The sequence below is a fragment of a genome, unplaced genomic scaffold, assembly GCF_019419815.1.
Source record: "Pyrus x bretschneideri cultivar Hongxiangsu unplaced genomic scaffold, Pyrus_bretschneideri_v1 Contig10, whole genome shotgun sequence".
NCBI classification, from domain to species: Eukaryota; Viridiplantae; Streptophyta; class Magnoliopsida; order Rosales; family Rosaceae; genus Pyrus; species Pyrus x bretschneideri.
Genome location: NW_025999391.1, coordinates 2529762 through 2545790, shown reverse-complemented (window position 1 = coordinate 2545790; position 16029 = coordinate 2529762). Strand labels below are relative to the sequence as shown.

Sequence of the window (16029 nt, the reverse complement as noted above, 5' to 3'; positions counted from 1 at the left end):
AAGGTCCGAGCGATAATTTAAATTGCGCTTTATGATCATTATGTGAGGCTATTTGGGGTGAACATGGGAATTCAATGTTCAATTATAAACCCAAAAAATGTGTAATACTTTATCAAAAACCATCGATATAAACTCTCCGGCATTATCTAGTCTCCCAGACTTTAAGGGATAAGTAGGGTAGTGAACCCTTAATTGGCCATGAGGTTTAGCAGCAATGTGTGTGGACAAACATGTGACCAGTTTGTCGATTCATCAACCAAAACTATAAGTATTTATATGGTCCGCATTTTGGTTAGATTAGTCCACATATATTCCCTTGAATTCACTGTGAAAAGAAGGTCATTTCGTATTTTGTTAGGAATGATTTTGAAAATCAATTTCCCACAACGAGCAGGCTTGGGAAAGTGTGCTTATAGGCACAAAATCCTTACTTCGGGTAAGGAGCTATGTTGTAGCAACATTGTTTGACCTAAATGTCCCAAATGATCATGCCAAAGCAAGTAAACTGCTCGAATCACCTGGCTCTAGGCCAAGCACATGTGGTGTGTCCCCAGTTGGGAGATAACCTATTGACCCCAAATCAAAGCTTCAGGCTACTTTTTGGAGGTGGTGCAAAGATATTTCACTTTATTTTCTTCATTGGTTTCATTTATGATCATTGTCATCTCGAATATCCTTAAAAATCCAGAACAGTGAGAATATAAGGTCTCTTAAATGGTAATGTAGTACCATTTATACAACGAGGAGTGTGCCGATGCTTTTAATCAAGTTGGATAGACCTAAAGTCATTGCTAGATAAGTGATTTAGGTGTAAAGTTAGTGTGCGTAGTATAGCATTCATCCAAACAACTAACCGTCCTACATTCATACCTAATCACGTGTTTAATTAAATTCGGTCACATGTATACAAGAAACATGATTCAATTAACTCGTATTCGAGGACAATATCAATAAGATTATCCATAACGAAAAACAAACACCAAACTTGAATCCAAGAACATGGAAAAATGTTCACAAAGTAAATGGTTTACTGAGGGGATTCGGCCAACAAGGCCACTCATGTCAAAATTTTACTATTCCAACGGTGTTTAGTGGAGCAAAATTTGTCTCACATATTGACTATGAGAATGGTACTCCTCAACAACATTGGTAGGGGCACGAACAAGTGCATAACCAACGATCTATTCCATCAAGAAGTAAGTAGATTATGCAGGGTTAAGGTTTGAAAATATTATCCCTTATTCTTGAAGTTTTAGGTTTTAGGTACCAAGGATCATGCTTCGGGCATAATTCCACACCTTGGCAAGCCTTGATTCTACCATATGTTTTAAAACACAAACTTGTAATTGGATTGTGAGAGAGAGACCTAGAACCTAGAATTGGGTTCGGTAGGCTCTAGCCGAAGCTGGAGTGGTTTGTTCGGTAAGCCTTTGTTGAAGCAAAGCAATACCGTTTAGTGCACCTCTGCTGAAGCAAAACATGCCCTTCAGTGCATCCCTGCTGAAGCAGGGCACCACCATTCTGTAGGCTCTGATCGAACTAGGTTAAGCCATTTTGTAGACTTTAGCCGAACTGGGTCTATACCGTTCAGTAGACTCTAACCGAACTGAGTCCATACCTTTCGGTAAACTCCAGCCAAAGTTGGGTCTATACTTTTCTCTCACATTTGTGGTAGTAATCAGATTTGAGAATTTGGTAAACTTCCACTTTCTACATTGCTGCTTTAGGAGCGAATTAGAAACATGGAAGGACGAGAAAAGTATTCTCCAGTCAAAATTCGATCGAATTTATAAACTTTAGAATCGTACTTGTTCATGGACGTAATCATGGTATATTTCAGGCAATGTCTGTCATGATTAAACGGTCCATAGAAGCGAGCCAAAGAGCCATGGAATCCTTATTTGGGAGGTACTTCCATGTGTAATGTTTCGGGCATAAGTCTTCGAATGAAGATTATGGCGGAGGCTTATTCAGCTCTTCCATGCCATTGTTGGATTCAATGGTTCCTTAGCTTCTTGATAGTCAAGTAGAGATTCACGTCTTATACCCCACATAAAGTGGTTTATATTAGAAACGTTTAAATCAGTAAAATCGAACTTGTTACAATTTGAAAATCCATGGAATTGGAGCGAACAAGATTGTCATTGGTGCTATGGGAATGAATCATCCATAAGCATCAAAGTTTGAACATTCGAGTTCTAAGACATGGTTTTCATGAAAAACGTCGGGTTTTCATGGGTGTATTTGTTTTATGAAAACTTCGGGTTTCAAAGGCACTAAATTTGAAACTACAGGTTCAATTTAGTTTATGAACGTTTAGTTCATAAAAGAGACATTCATGCAAGAACACATAATACAATATGTTGATTTAAGTGTATTGGATTTTAGATGCTTCAGGAACTCAAGTGTGAGTGCTTTGGGACTACGAAAGGATGTCAACGGTTCAAAGAAGAGAAATAAATTATTGAATTGTTAATGTCCAAAAGTGGGCTTGAGGCCAATAATTTTAGATTAATTGTCAGATTATTGGATTGTAGGTCACTTTTAATTAATTCAATAGATCGAGACCAAACCGGGTCGATCGTAGAAGCAAAAAATAATAATAACATTCGGGTTAAAATTATTTTAAAATGCCAATTCGAAAAAACATAGCCCAAAAGAGTTTGGGCTTGGGTGTCGTGAGTAAGGCAAAGCCCTAGAGGCTATTGGGCCTTGAGTTTGGCTGCAAAAGCAGCCCACATGTGGCTATAGGCCATGGGCCGAGGTTAGGGAGCCTAGCAGTAGCAGCTGCTGGCGTTTAGGTTAAATGGGTGGACATAGGGCAGGCTCAGCAAAAGCTGGCCTTAGGTTGAGTCTAGGAAGCCCAGCCAAAGATGGGTTTCACTGTTATTGGGTCGGGGCGAGCTAAGCCCAGCAGACAGGGTTGTAGGTAAGCAAGCCAGGGCATATGACAAGGCCCAACAACCAATTGCTGCTGGTATTTTAGGCCAAGGACACTTGGACAAATCTAAGGAAGGTTGTGGGCTTCCTTAAGCGGTAGGTTGGGCTTCAAGCTCGAGGTAGCTAACTATGACAAAGACCTGGTGTGTCCGTGTGGTTGCAGCAAGGCCTAAAAGGGCTGCTGCCATGGTTTAGAAGTCGAAACGACGTCGTCCTGGTGGTGTGCTCGACATGGATAGGCTGCAGGCTAACGCGGAGGACTACGGTGGTGCCATGGTGATGGTGTGGTGGCTGTGCTGCATCGTGCCCAATAATTTTTTTTTTTTCGATTGAATTAGGGTTTGAAAACCCTAGAATTGCTTCTAATTTATTTATATGCTCTGACTCACAAATTCCACATAGCCAAAATTGTGATATCCCGTCCCCAAAATTATTATTTTATTTTATTCTTGACGTATTTCGAAGATTTGATTGGAACTAGTTCTTTATTTCTCCAAATTTAAGAAAACGATGTGAGGGGTACTTTAGTCATTTCTAATTTTCTCGACCTTTTCGGTCAACTCTTGAATTGGTTAGGTAGAGTTCGATTCCCTGAGCGCCTAGGCGCAAACAGATCTTATTTCCGAGTCCGAACGGGGAAGTTAGAGTCGTTTGAAGTTGATGGCATTTTGGTAATATTACCAAAATGCTATAAATTGGGGGGAAACCTTCAGAAAGGGAGGGGGATTTCAGAAAATGGGAAATGGAAACCGCCCAAAACCGTTTTAGGGGGAAATTTGACCCATAAACCCACCAAACTTGACCCGCTTGTATCTTTTTCATCCGAGCTCCGTTTTGGATGATCTTGGTGTCCCTAGAAAGCTCTTGACGAGCTCTACATCTCTGTGATTTTATATTTTCCCATTTCTTTTTCCATCCGTGCAGTTCAAGGTCGCAAAGTCCACAACCTTGCCGGCGGATTTATCATCTTTCCGGCGATTCCGGCAACGATTTCCTTCGAGTGAGGTATGAAACTTCATCTACTCTTCATAATCTTCAAGTGGGTATGCTTAGTTTGTGCTTTCGTATTCATTTTAGAGTTGGGTGTTTAGAACACCTAGAAATTCGGTTTTCTCCGGTGAAATTGGACTGTTTCCGGTTAGAATTTATCGTCGGCCTAGTTGTGAAAAGTGTTTCCCTTGTTGAGCTCTAGCTACCACGTAAAATTGAGCTCATCTAGTTAATGTTGAAATTCGGGGTTTGTAAACCCTCCATCTTGACTTCCACCGCGTGTGGTGGTGCGTGGGATCGTTCACGAGTGTTATCTAGGTTTCAAATACCTTCTAGTGATCATGTGAACCTATGTCTAGCTTGGTTGCCAAAGATTCAATTGTTGGGTGTGGTGATCAATTTGGACCGCCACTTGTTTGTGTGATTGACGACAATTCGACCTTTGGATCATAATGAAACTTTAGTATGTTATCCTCGAAGCATAATGTGGACTTTGGGAAGTTATGGATCATAAATCTGAATTGCGGATTGTTGTGGACCCCATCGTTGACCGAGAGTTGAATTATGGTCAACATGTCTCGGAACGTTCTAAATAATAAAATTAGTACCATGGGAGACTTAAGTGAAGTCTAGTGGGCCTACATTGGTTAGAGAGTGACTGGAACAGGTGTGATACGGTTATTACCTTGATTTCTTATCTTGGCATCATATGTGAATTTGACTTGGTCTGATATTGTAATTCTATTGAAATGTGATTATATATATATACATTTAGCAATAGACCTAAGTTTATTAAACATGATTTGGCTTGTGTACTAATGATGATCGTGATATGTGAATTGACGTGCATATTCGAAAGGTGTTTGAATTACATAAATGGTATGTTATGATGAAATGTGAGTGACTTTAAGATATGTGAATATGAAATGGTTTTATAATCATTTTTTCTTATAAATTGTTAATTTTCATATTTAGCCAATGATATAGTTATATGAAGTGGGATTTGACGTGCATATTGGAAATATGGTCTGTTTTGTATGATTGGCTTGATATGATGTGGTGAGGGCTAGTGGTGGACCGTTAACCCATTGTCATGAGGTTTGTTGTTTTGAAACATGTGTCAATGCTCGTTTCATTATTTCATATCTTGTTTCGTTGAGCCTTTATAATTGGAGTAACTTGAGTCATGTGTTGTTTCATTGGTTGGTGGTTACGCAATGTACTCCGCGATTCCGTTGAGTGATGGTCCGGAATCGTATCCTGGTTTTGGTTCCGTTGAGTGATGGTCCGGAATCCTTCCTACTCCACTCCGCGATTCCGTTGAGTGATGGTCAGGAATCGTATCTTGGTTTGGGTTCCGTTGAGTGATGGTCCGGAATCCCTCTTACTCCGTGATCCCGTTGAGTGATGGTCCGGGATTGTATCCACCTTAGTTCATTGAGTTTAGTTTGAGATGGTTGCAAAGGTGTAGGCTTTGGATGAACAGTGTTGCCCTAATTCTACTTTCATTGTGTGTATGTGAATATGGGTGTGAGATGTTATGGTTGTTTGGGATGAATTTTTGGATGTCTAGGTGACTCCCTCGGAGTTTTCAAAGGTTTGGTATTGATTTCTTATGAAGGATTTATAGTCAATGTTTATAAATTTTGATTGATGGCTGGGTTTATTATTGTATCGTATGCTTATTTTATTGTCCCTCACCCGAGCCTCTCAGCTTATCTGAGTGCCTGAATTGCCAGTGCATCAATTCCATAGTATTGACATTGACTTTACATATGACAGGTTTGGGTAGATTATGAGAAACCGCTTGATATTTTGGTTCCGTTGAGTGGTCCGGAACCCAATGTTGTTGGATTCCGTGGAGTGGTCCAGAATCCTTGCTCTTGTTCATTCCGTAAGGTAATTTAGAATCCTAAATTCGAGTAGATGGGAATTACTCACAATAGATATTGTGAAAATAAATTAGAATTACCATGTTATTATTCTTAACCCAAATTGGGAATTATGTAGAGTTCTTTAATTAAATTCGTGAAATGATATGTTATCTCATTGATTGATTAACGTAATTAAATGTTAATATTGTACTTCGTGATTCCTTGATATGTTACCAGCTATGTATTGAAATATAATGTTGGAAGTATAGTGATTAGTATGATGAAGTGAAATGTGATGTAACTTGGGTATTGGAAATGGTTATGACACATGATTGTAATGCATATTGAATTTCTTGGGAGATGTGAGGTCTAGTAAATGACCGATGACCCATTGTGATGTGGATTTTACTCAAATATTGCTTCGTTTCGTTGAGTTTCATGAATTGGGTAACTTGAATCATGTCTTGTTCCTTCGAGCCGTTGTTATGTTTCTTGGACTTCCGTTCAATTCGGTTGGGTGGATTGGAACTGAGTTCTGTTTGGATTCCGTTGAGTGATGGTCCGGAATCCCCTTTGGAGCCTCGGTCCGTTGTGCGGTCCAAAAATCCCCTTTTTCAAAGATGTAGTCTTCAACTGAATTGTGTTGCTCTAGCCTTGCGTTTCGACTTGTTGTATGTGTTATTGATGATGTGATGGTTGACATTATTGATTGATGTGATTGTGGAATGACGTTGGATATGAGTGGAGTTATCATGAGTATTTTAGTTGCTTAATGTTTCTAGAGATTAATATGTTCTTTGTTAATTCTTAAATATGTTACTCGCTAAGAAATGCGAATTTATGTGGGAAACGTGAGGAATTTATGGGAGGGATGAAGTGGATATGTTAATCGTCATGTGGGATTGTTATGTTGGATACCATGGTTATTGTTATGACTAGACTTGTTGATAAATGTGGCTAGAGAATGGTATTATACATCGTTGGTGCTTTGAAATAAGATATGTTGTGAATTGCGGTATCATGTTGCGACATAATGGCCTATATATTGATGGAGGGGAAATCATGATTTCAGATGGGTTGTTATGTAACCTTGAGTCTAGTATTTTCATGCTTGTCAAGTTCTATTGATTGATTGAGAAATGTTACACCTTTCGACTTAATCGGACTGTGTTATATGTCAATTTTTGTGCATGACGAACTACGAATGGCTTGATCCCTGTCTAGGGTACGTAGGCAGTCTAACAGGGAGGTTAGATGCAGCCATAAAGCATACGAAAATAACTATATGATTCGATTATTGAGTTGTGCTTGGCCATATCCCGGAGGTGGGATATGATAGATACGGATTTCTTATGACGCCACGTGTCAATTCTGGACGTATGTCGGGATTGGGGCGTGACAAAAATAATTGCGTAATGCATGAAACGTGTATATATATATGGACAAATATATGAAACATATACAATATATAGATATATATTGGAAGGTAAATATAAATGTAGGGGGTTCATGCATCATGGGGAATGTTTTCATGCTTCATGGTCGTTTCAAATATCATCCTTTATTTTAAGCGTACCTGATTGTCAGAAAACAATAAAAGCCTTTGAATTTTGTAGAAGATTCTTCTCGGAAAGCCGGAATTGCATCTTCAATGCGTTGTACCACGTTCATCAAAGAAAAATTAAATTGAATCAATAGCATGTAGATCAATTCAATAAAATAATAAATTAATCATAAGAAGAATGATTAAAGCGTAATACTTCCCTGATTGAAGATCAAACTCTCTTTAGCGCAACGTCAAGAGCATGCTGATAATTCCTAACCCTTTTAGGATTACAACTCTAATAGAATAATATCTAGTTTAAGAGATATGGTAGAATCCCATAAGGATATCCTAGATATGTTAGGATTTACACAATCACATTCCTATTCCAATAGGACTGCAACACTTCAGAAATTATAGAAAAAAAAATAGAATTTTTAATTTTTTTTTCAAATTTTGTTAAAAAAAAAAATTCATATATAACGGCTAGCTAACGTTAACATGATGTCAGCAGCTAGTTGTTGCATTCAAATCTGGCCCCACTTAGGGCTGACTGAGTTATGCCAGCCGGTTGGCCCTTTTCCCTTTTTTGGCCCGATGGGGCCCACGAGCCCTTTGGCCTAACCCTTGGTTGGAGACGGTTTTCATGTCATTTCTGGCTATTTTCGGCCTTCTAGCCCTCTGGCCAGATTCGGCTCCCTTTAGCCCTTTAGCCCTCTAAGAAATTATATTTTAATGAACAATGCCATACCATATTTTATGCCAAGGGGCCATAGGCCAAACATAGTCTTGTGACAAAAAATCATCTCCAACTGAAGGGGCCAAAGGGCCATATGCTAAACATAATTTATTATTTTAATTGAATTAATATGGTTACTTAAATTAAACTACCATATTAAAATAAGGTTTTCGGACATATTTTGAGTGCCACTTGTTGCCAAATGAATAAGCTTCCGAATTTCTTATTGTTCTATAATCTCAATAATTTAAAGATTCAACAACTTCAATTTAAAGATTCAACTACTTCATTTTAAAAGCTCCAACTTAAATTTAAAGACTACAACTTCAATTTAAAGACTACAACAACTTAAATTTAAAAACTACAACAACTTCAATTTAAAGACTATAATTATCATCTTCGTCCGCCATTGTAGGAGTATAGTTGGGTGTAAACAATTCTCGTCGAGCCATAATTTCCTTTTTTTTTCCAATCAAAATATGCCTTACTCATTGGAGTGTAATCCGAAGTGTTCCTTTGCATGTTCTTGTTGAAAGGCTAAATCATCCTTTACCTTGCCATTTTCCTTCAATTTTTGGGCCTTATTTCGCCCTATAGCCCTAGGTATGAAAGATTCACCCAGAGACAGATTTTCTACCCTTGTTTTTTGAATGGTAGGAGATCCTTGTTCATCCCCAACTGCATTTGTCAAAACATTTCTGAACACCGGCGTATGACCAAATCTTTCTTGAGGTGGATCTTGAAATAACACCCATCCCTTACAAATTTCCCAACAACTATGATGACTAAAGGGTTTCGAGTTGTCCTCCATATACGATTCCTCTACTTTACGTACCTAGAAAATATAATTACAAAAATTAAGGGAAATTAATTTATGAAATTAAATGTAATATAATTAAATATTTAAAATAACTTGTGAAAACACTTACTTTATCATAGTAATTGGCTCCGCTTTCATGTCTGCTTTTGGCCTTTACCACTACTTGATGTCATTTATACAAACTTGGATGAAGATGTTTTTTTCCATCTTGAAAAACAACTGACGTGGTTTCAGAATTTGGTGGAGTGGTGGCTTTGTAGAACTCATTGTACTTTTTGGATGTACGAGTCCAAACGCCTTCACTTGTTTGAGAACTCCCTTTCACACTAACTTCCGAGACCCATCTATATGCCCTCCAAAGAGCTTCATCTTTTTTTCGGGTCCAAGCCCTACCTTTCATTGCAGATGTGGCCATTTGAAAATTATTGAAAAAATTGAAGGAAAGATTATTGGAAGAGGTAAGAGAATAGAATGTGAAGAATTGAAATAAAATGAGGTAAGATAGTATGGAATGGTGAAATTTATGTGAGAAATGGTGTAGGAATGGCTTAGGTATTTATAAGAAACAAAAATTAGATTTTATTTTAAAAAACTTTGTCCGAAAAAAAAAAAATTCAAATGCAACGGGAACTTGGCGTCATGCTAACGTCAGGTAGCCGTTGCATTCAAACATTTGGGCTGGCCCGGATCTGGCTAGCTGGCTGCTCTTGGCCAACCAGTTGGCCTGTTTCCCATTTTTGGCCCGGTGGGGCCCACGAGCTCTTTGGCCTAGGCCTCGGTTGGAGACGGTTTTTGTGTCATTTCGAGCTATTTTTAACCCTATAACCTTTTGGCCGGGTCGGTTGAAGATGGCCTAACAATTCACAAAACCACTTCCATTCCAAACCCTAATCACAACTTCTGCAATTCACATTCTCTTTCGAGGACATATCCTTGTTGCTTCCACACATTCTACAAGTTAGGAGTGCTTTCAATTCAAAAAACCAAATACCAGCTGCTTGGCCATTGTTGTGCTTTTTGACGCTGATGAAAAAGAAACGAGGATTTAAACACTTTGAAAGTTTGAGGATGTGAAGTCCCACATCAAAAACTTAAAAAACCTTGCAAGGCCCTATGAAAAAGTAGTTTTGGAGTGGAATCTCAACATTTTCAAGGTGACTCCTTTGACCGGTCTTAATATGCAGACATGACCATGTATCATCGTCACTTCCTATGATGAACGTAGGGGAGAAGGCGCATTACTCAGGCTCATTGACCGGTGGACAACACAAGTGGATTGACGTCTTTCCCTGACCAGCTACAAGGAAAGGATATTCATATTCTTGAATTCGTGTCTTTCCCATGTGCATTCTTAGGAGTTCTCTGGGTTTCTGAATGATCTTGTTGCAAGAAGCTAGGAACGCCATATCATAGACTTGAACACCTTCTCTTAGTCTCTATCTGTCCCTCTAACAGCAAGACAGTCAACATATTTTACTGCCTAAAACGTGCGAATCCTCCCTTAAATGCCATTGGTTTGTTGATTAATTATTCTCTCTCTTGAAGACGGTTGGAATCTTGACAGCCTTGACATTTCATATAATCGATCTGTTGAAACAAATCCCATGTGATCTGCTGACTTCAATTATAATTTCAAATGCTGCTGTTAAATTTACCTTCTTAGATTTGACTTTAGAAAATTACAGTTCATTCATTTGTCACCTTGTAAATACACAATAAGGATAAGTTACCGTTCTTTTGAATTTTGGATTCGAGTCCACGAACAAGTTGATAATTGGCATATATAGAGAACAAAAATGGTTGAATTTTAGTATTTAAGTACTAGCAAGAGTTTATGATCAGTTCCAAAAATGGAAGCTTTTGATCAAAGAACAAGAGTTGTTGAAATTGAGTATATCATTAATGTTGTATAATTGATTTGATGTCGTAAGATTTATACAAGTAAGTTTTTGATGTACAAAATTGAAAAACATAAACATCTAGTGATTTAGGATGTTAAGCAGGGAGACTCTTGTTTTGATCAATTGCCTAAATAGGCTCTCAAGTCCTTCTTCCTGATCTTGAATGCATGACTTCAGCTTCTCAAGCTGATTCTGCACGTTCTCAGATTTGCTTGTCTTATGTAGTGCAGCATCGACTTGTGCAAATTCATTTGCCTCGGTTTCTTCCTCACATATGACCTTTTTGGTGGGAACCATCTTGGATACTAATGACCAGCTGCCTGGCTTTGACTTTGGCCCAGAGATGAAGGACAGAAGTGATTCAAACACTGCAAGAGTGTTTGCTTCAACCTCTCTCAACCTGCTAAAAATGGTGGCACTCTCGACATTATTGCTAAGAGAAAAGAACGTGGATTTGCTTTCGATTCCCTTAAGATTCTTCATGGCCTTTTGGATTGCCTTTTTAACTATCTTTCTTGAGCTCAAGTATTTGTTAACCTCTCTTGTGAGAGCTCCAGATTCACCTCCTCGAGTTTGTCTTATGATCGATTGAAGATCCTGTATGTATGCCTTTGTTTGCAAGACGGCATCCTTAGCAGTGCTGCAAACGTCCAATAGTCTCAGAGAGCCATCTAATAGCTCATTGGTCCATTTCTCATTCTCCTCCTGGGCCAAGGCTTGTTGTGTGATGGGTAACAGAAGCAACCTATCAACACAACCATAAAAATCTCTGAGGCTACTTAGGTTGTGGTTGATGGATAAGGAAGATTTTGAGGGGGCTTCAGAAGACCCCAATCTAGACAAGTGTTCATCAACTTCTTGAACGATTGGGTGTGGCCTTGAGGGGAAGCTGTTAGAACGAGTGTGGAAAGCCATTGCTTCTTAATGATTTGAGAGAAAATAGAAGAGAAGACTGAGTAGTTAATGTACGATTAAGATTGATGAGTTTCTTTCATATGCATCTGCTTAATATATAGTGTTGGTTGAGGAAGGAGACATGGAATCTTATCCACTTCAATCACCAGCCAAAGGTAACATGATTTCGATTTCGATCTATATGTTCCCTAGGCAATGTTTACGCTATGTCTCTTCCTACACCAGCATACCACTTCATGATTTCCATTTCGATTTACTTAAATTGTTAAATCAAATATATCAAGGCTGTCAAGATTCCAATTGTCTTAAGGAAGAAAGTCAACATTAATGATCTCATTCAAAAGGAGGGTTTGGTTCCCTTGTTTAGAATTATTTTTATATGCAAATTAATAAACATGTACAAATAATGAATAACAAACTAATTAATGACTCCTAGGATGTCCAAGTAATTTAGTTCTCTAACCAGCAAACTTATATTTTTCTACATTATGGAAACACATTGTATGGTAAAAAATTAATGTATTATGCAGATCATGCCTCCTCCTTGGCAAACAATCATGTGAAGGACCTGCAATAAAATGAATAATGAAGTAATCACAAGTTCATCAGCATCGTTCAGTTCATTTTTGTTTGCCTCTCAGTGCCACTCGTGTTATCGCGTTTTTAGCATATGGATCGTTGTTACATTATGGTAGAGCCCTCCGAGATTTTATATGCAATATGAATTAGCTGATGAGTTGGTATTGATAGTCTGAGAAGAGACATTGGATAGACCTTTGATAGGGAACATATAGATCCAAATCGAAATCATGTTACCGCTGGTGATTGGGGTACCTCAACTTTCATTTGTCACATTGTGCTATCTACCTGGGATACTAAAAATTCAGAGTGCATGGTAGCAGCAGTTTTCAATCCGCATAATTTGGTTATGTGCAGAACTGGAGCGTCATGAGGAATTATTGTTTTGTAGTACTGGTAAAGTTATACTCGTTGGTAATTAATAAAATTAGGAATGGACTCATCCAACCTTGCACCATAAAAATTGGAGACAAGGAAGTGGAATTGTTCTTGGTCTATCCTAACTTCGAACAGACTGAGAACCCTTGCGTATCACAATAACTACTCAATAGATTCCCTGGGGATTGCAGCTTATTCTTGTTGGAATCGACCAACAACGAAGTCTTGGTAATCCATCAACTAAATGATGTTTTTTTTCGAATTAGAAGAAGCGCGGATGATGAGAACGATCAAGAAGTGGAAGGAATTCTTGTTGATGGCGATGAGGAAGAGGCCCAGAACATGCAAGCAAGTGATCATGAGGATGAAAGCGAAGGTGGTGAGGGCTACGTTGATGATTACAACAATGACAATGATGATGACGAGGAAGCCCAGAACATGCAAGAAACAAGTGATCATGATGAAGGAGAGGTTAACCAGGCTTATGATCATTAAGGGGAGGAGGAAGCCCAAAACATGCCAGAAGCAATTGTTGATGATGAGGAATTGGATGATGATGAATGATGATAAATTGATAATGACGATTTAAGTACAAATGATTTTAGAGTATGCAAGATTGATGTTGAGGCTGGTAACTTTCTCAAGCTACAAAGTTTGGGGGACAAAATTGAGGCGGTATATCCATATTTCAAACATTAATTCACTTGCATACAATGCAGTTCGACACAATAATATGTGGCTGATTATGTTTTGTTTTGTTGTGTCAATGTCAAATTGTTTAGGGTCATTAGCTTAGTTTCATCTATTTTTTGGTACAGTAGGTTTGCATTCACTTTTAGTTTTCCACATGATGCAGATCTTGTGAATGGGACATCATGTTACCTTACAAGCAACAAATGACAAGGTCTTGTACATTTGTCACAATGGATCTGAATTTTACACTTCTACAAACATTTATATTTTGTTCCTTATTAAACAAAAGGATGTAAATGGATTTTGGTATGGATGTAAATATATTTTAATATATTTCACACGTTTAACAAAGTTTTAAAACATGCGATATAGCACGGGCTCAATTACTAATCTTTCCCATTTTTGAGGAGTTTTTTTTATGTTCAGATGATAATGATCTATATCGTGGGAAGCAATGGGCATCTTTTACCGCCACAGAGAACCCTGGTAAATAGCCAAAACCCCCAATTGGCGAAGGCTCTCTCTATCTCTACAATGAGTTCCTTGGAAACCATACACCAACACTCTCTTTAACCTTCAAATTAGAGAAACCCAAAGCTCGGAAAGAGCAAAGTTCAAAAACTCAACAAAAAAAGGGTTACGTATCCCAAAGCGCCAACAGGCTGATTCTTGCTATCAAGGAATCTCGGATTTCCGGTCTGGAATCCATCTCTTCTTTATGAATAATGCTAGAAAGATTAAATTTGTAGATAAAATTTACAAATCAAATTATATGGCACAAATAGAAAATGACCACGTTTATCAACGGTTAAATTTCAATCATTAAGAGAAAGGAACTCCTTCTTTATAGTCTAGTAGCTTGACTAATGGGGCCGTTCAATAAGGCAGCTATAAGAAGGAAGAGCAACCTTGGAGCAGAGAAGGAATTGGGCTGTTGAGAAAAGGTGCTAAAATTTCCGGAGGGAGAAATAATTTCAGATTATGTTGGTTCGGAAGATGTGTTGAAGAAATTTTGAAGTCAACAAAACAGTCCTCCAGAAACCTGATTCTACCAAAACTGGACTCATCATGTATATATTGTTTATACTGAATATCTCCACTCGGCATTTGCTAGTTGCTACTCAAATTAATAAAGTTGGTCTTAGTACGTAATTAGTGCATCTAATTAGCAAGGGGAAGGGAAAGAATGAATTTCGATCTGCTATGCGAATGAACGAACTAACAAATGAATGAACGAAAATACGGTCTAACATGGCAGGCTAATTAGAACTGTACAGCCAGAACCAGATCAGGTACAAAACTAGAGTTCTCTTCTCTTCAATACCAGGCATGCCGTTTAAGAAATTTGCAGTGGCAAAGAGCATTCCAACCCGAACCGTCCTTGAATTCCGGTGAGTACTTTGGCTCTGTCATCTTCATCATAAGCTCTCACCGGGACAATCAAACAAGACCCATTTGAAAAAATACACAAAGACGAAGAAAATGACTAAACCCGGAAAAACCCAGAGCAATCAAAACCAAAAAACCCCTTTACAGGATGAAGAAAATCACAAAAACCCCTAGCAAAATTTTAATTTGGTAGAAAATCCATTTGAGAAAAAGCCACAAAGATTAAAAAAAGAAAGAATATTGGGTCGGGATACCTATATGGATAAGAGGCGCAGTAGCCCGAGCAGAGACATTGTCTACTGAAAGTAACTCTCAAACGCAATGAGTCCCCAACCCCCAAATCACCGTCGCCGCCCAACCCCAAACCACTGTGGCCGCCACAGCACCCACCATCCGAAATTTCAATAACCAAGAAATAAAAATAAAAGAAAAAGAAGAGAAAAAACAAGAAAGCCTCAACCTTCTGGTGTGAGAAGGTAATAGTCAATGGCGGACGCGACAACAACTCTTATCACTTTCGACATAAAGTAGCCACTCTTCACCTTTTGCGATCCTCCTCTTCTCTCTCGAGTCTGCAACTGCCGTCATTTCTTGTTGTCTTTCAGAACTTTTCTTTGTGAGAGACGTCATTGCTTCGGTGGTAGAGATTCAATAATTTTTGTAATGTATGACACCAGGAGCAATTAAGCCTTTCTCACCAGAAAAAAAAAGTCTTGAAAGACAACAAGAAAAAGAGGGAAAAGTGACAGTTTTGAAGGCAAGCATACCCGAGAGAAGAGGAGGATCGCAAACGGGTGACGAGGAGTTGCTTTCTATCGAAAGTGATAGAAGTGGTAGTCGCATCATAACTGCCCATTACCTTCTCAAAGGTTGAGGCTTTCTTGTATTTTCTCTTCTTTGTTTATTTTTTATTTTTTATTTTTTTTAATTTTTTTCTTAGTTTTCGTCATTATTTCTTGGTTGTTGAGTTTTCGGATAATGGGTGACGTGGCGGCAGCGGCGGTTTGGTGTTGGGGTCCTGATCATTATATTTTAGTTATTGAGTTAATTAGCTTTAAATAACTAGAGCTATGCAATGTTAAGGGATGCTGAGTCATGCTATGTATGCCTTGGCCAAAAGTCTTGCAATTCCAGCAGTCCTCGCTTATTTATTCAGGATTGTCATACTTTTCTCGTACCTTCTTGTGATGTGTGGTCACGATTAAACCACGTCAACATTTTATATTAGCTTTTTATAAAAATAATAAAACAAAAAGTAATATGAAGAT

At 38.3% G+C, this 16029-nt stretch overlaps 1 protein-coding gene across 1 annotated transcript; it reads right to left on the bottom strand.

The window, feature by feature from the left end:
- Window positions 1-10885: 10885 nt before the first annotated feature.
- Window positions 10886-11722, bottom strand: LOC125470299. Its single transcript, XM_048569145.1, has one exon. It carries the CDS (start codon window positions 11720-11722, stop codon window positions 10886-10888), a length of 837 nt encoding a protein of 278 aa, XP_048425102.1.
- Between the last annotated feature and the right edge of the window lie 4307 nt (window positions 11723-16029).

What these genes read in the sequence shown, in the direction of transcription:
- LOC125470299 (XM_048569145.1), bottom strand. Translation starts at nt 11,722, where the DNA reads ATGGCTTTCCACACTCGTTCTAACAGCTTCCCCTCAAGGCCACACCCA.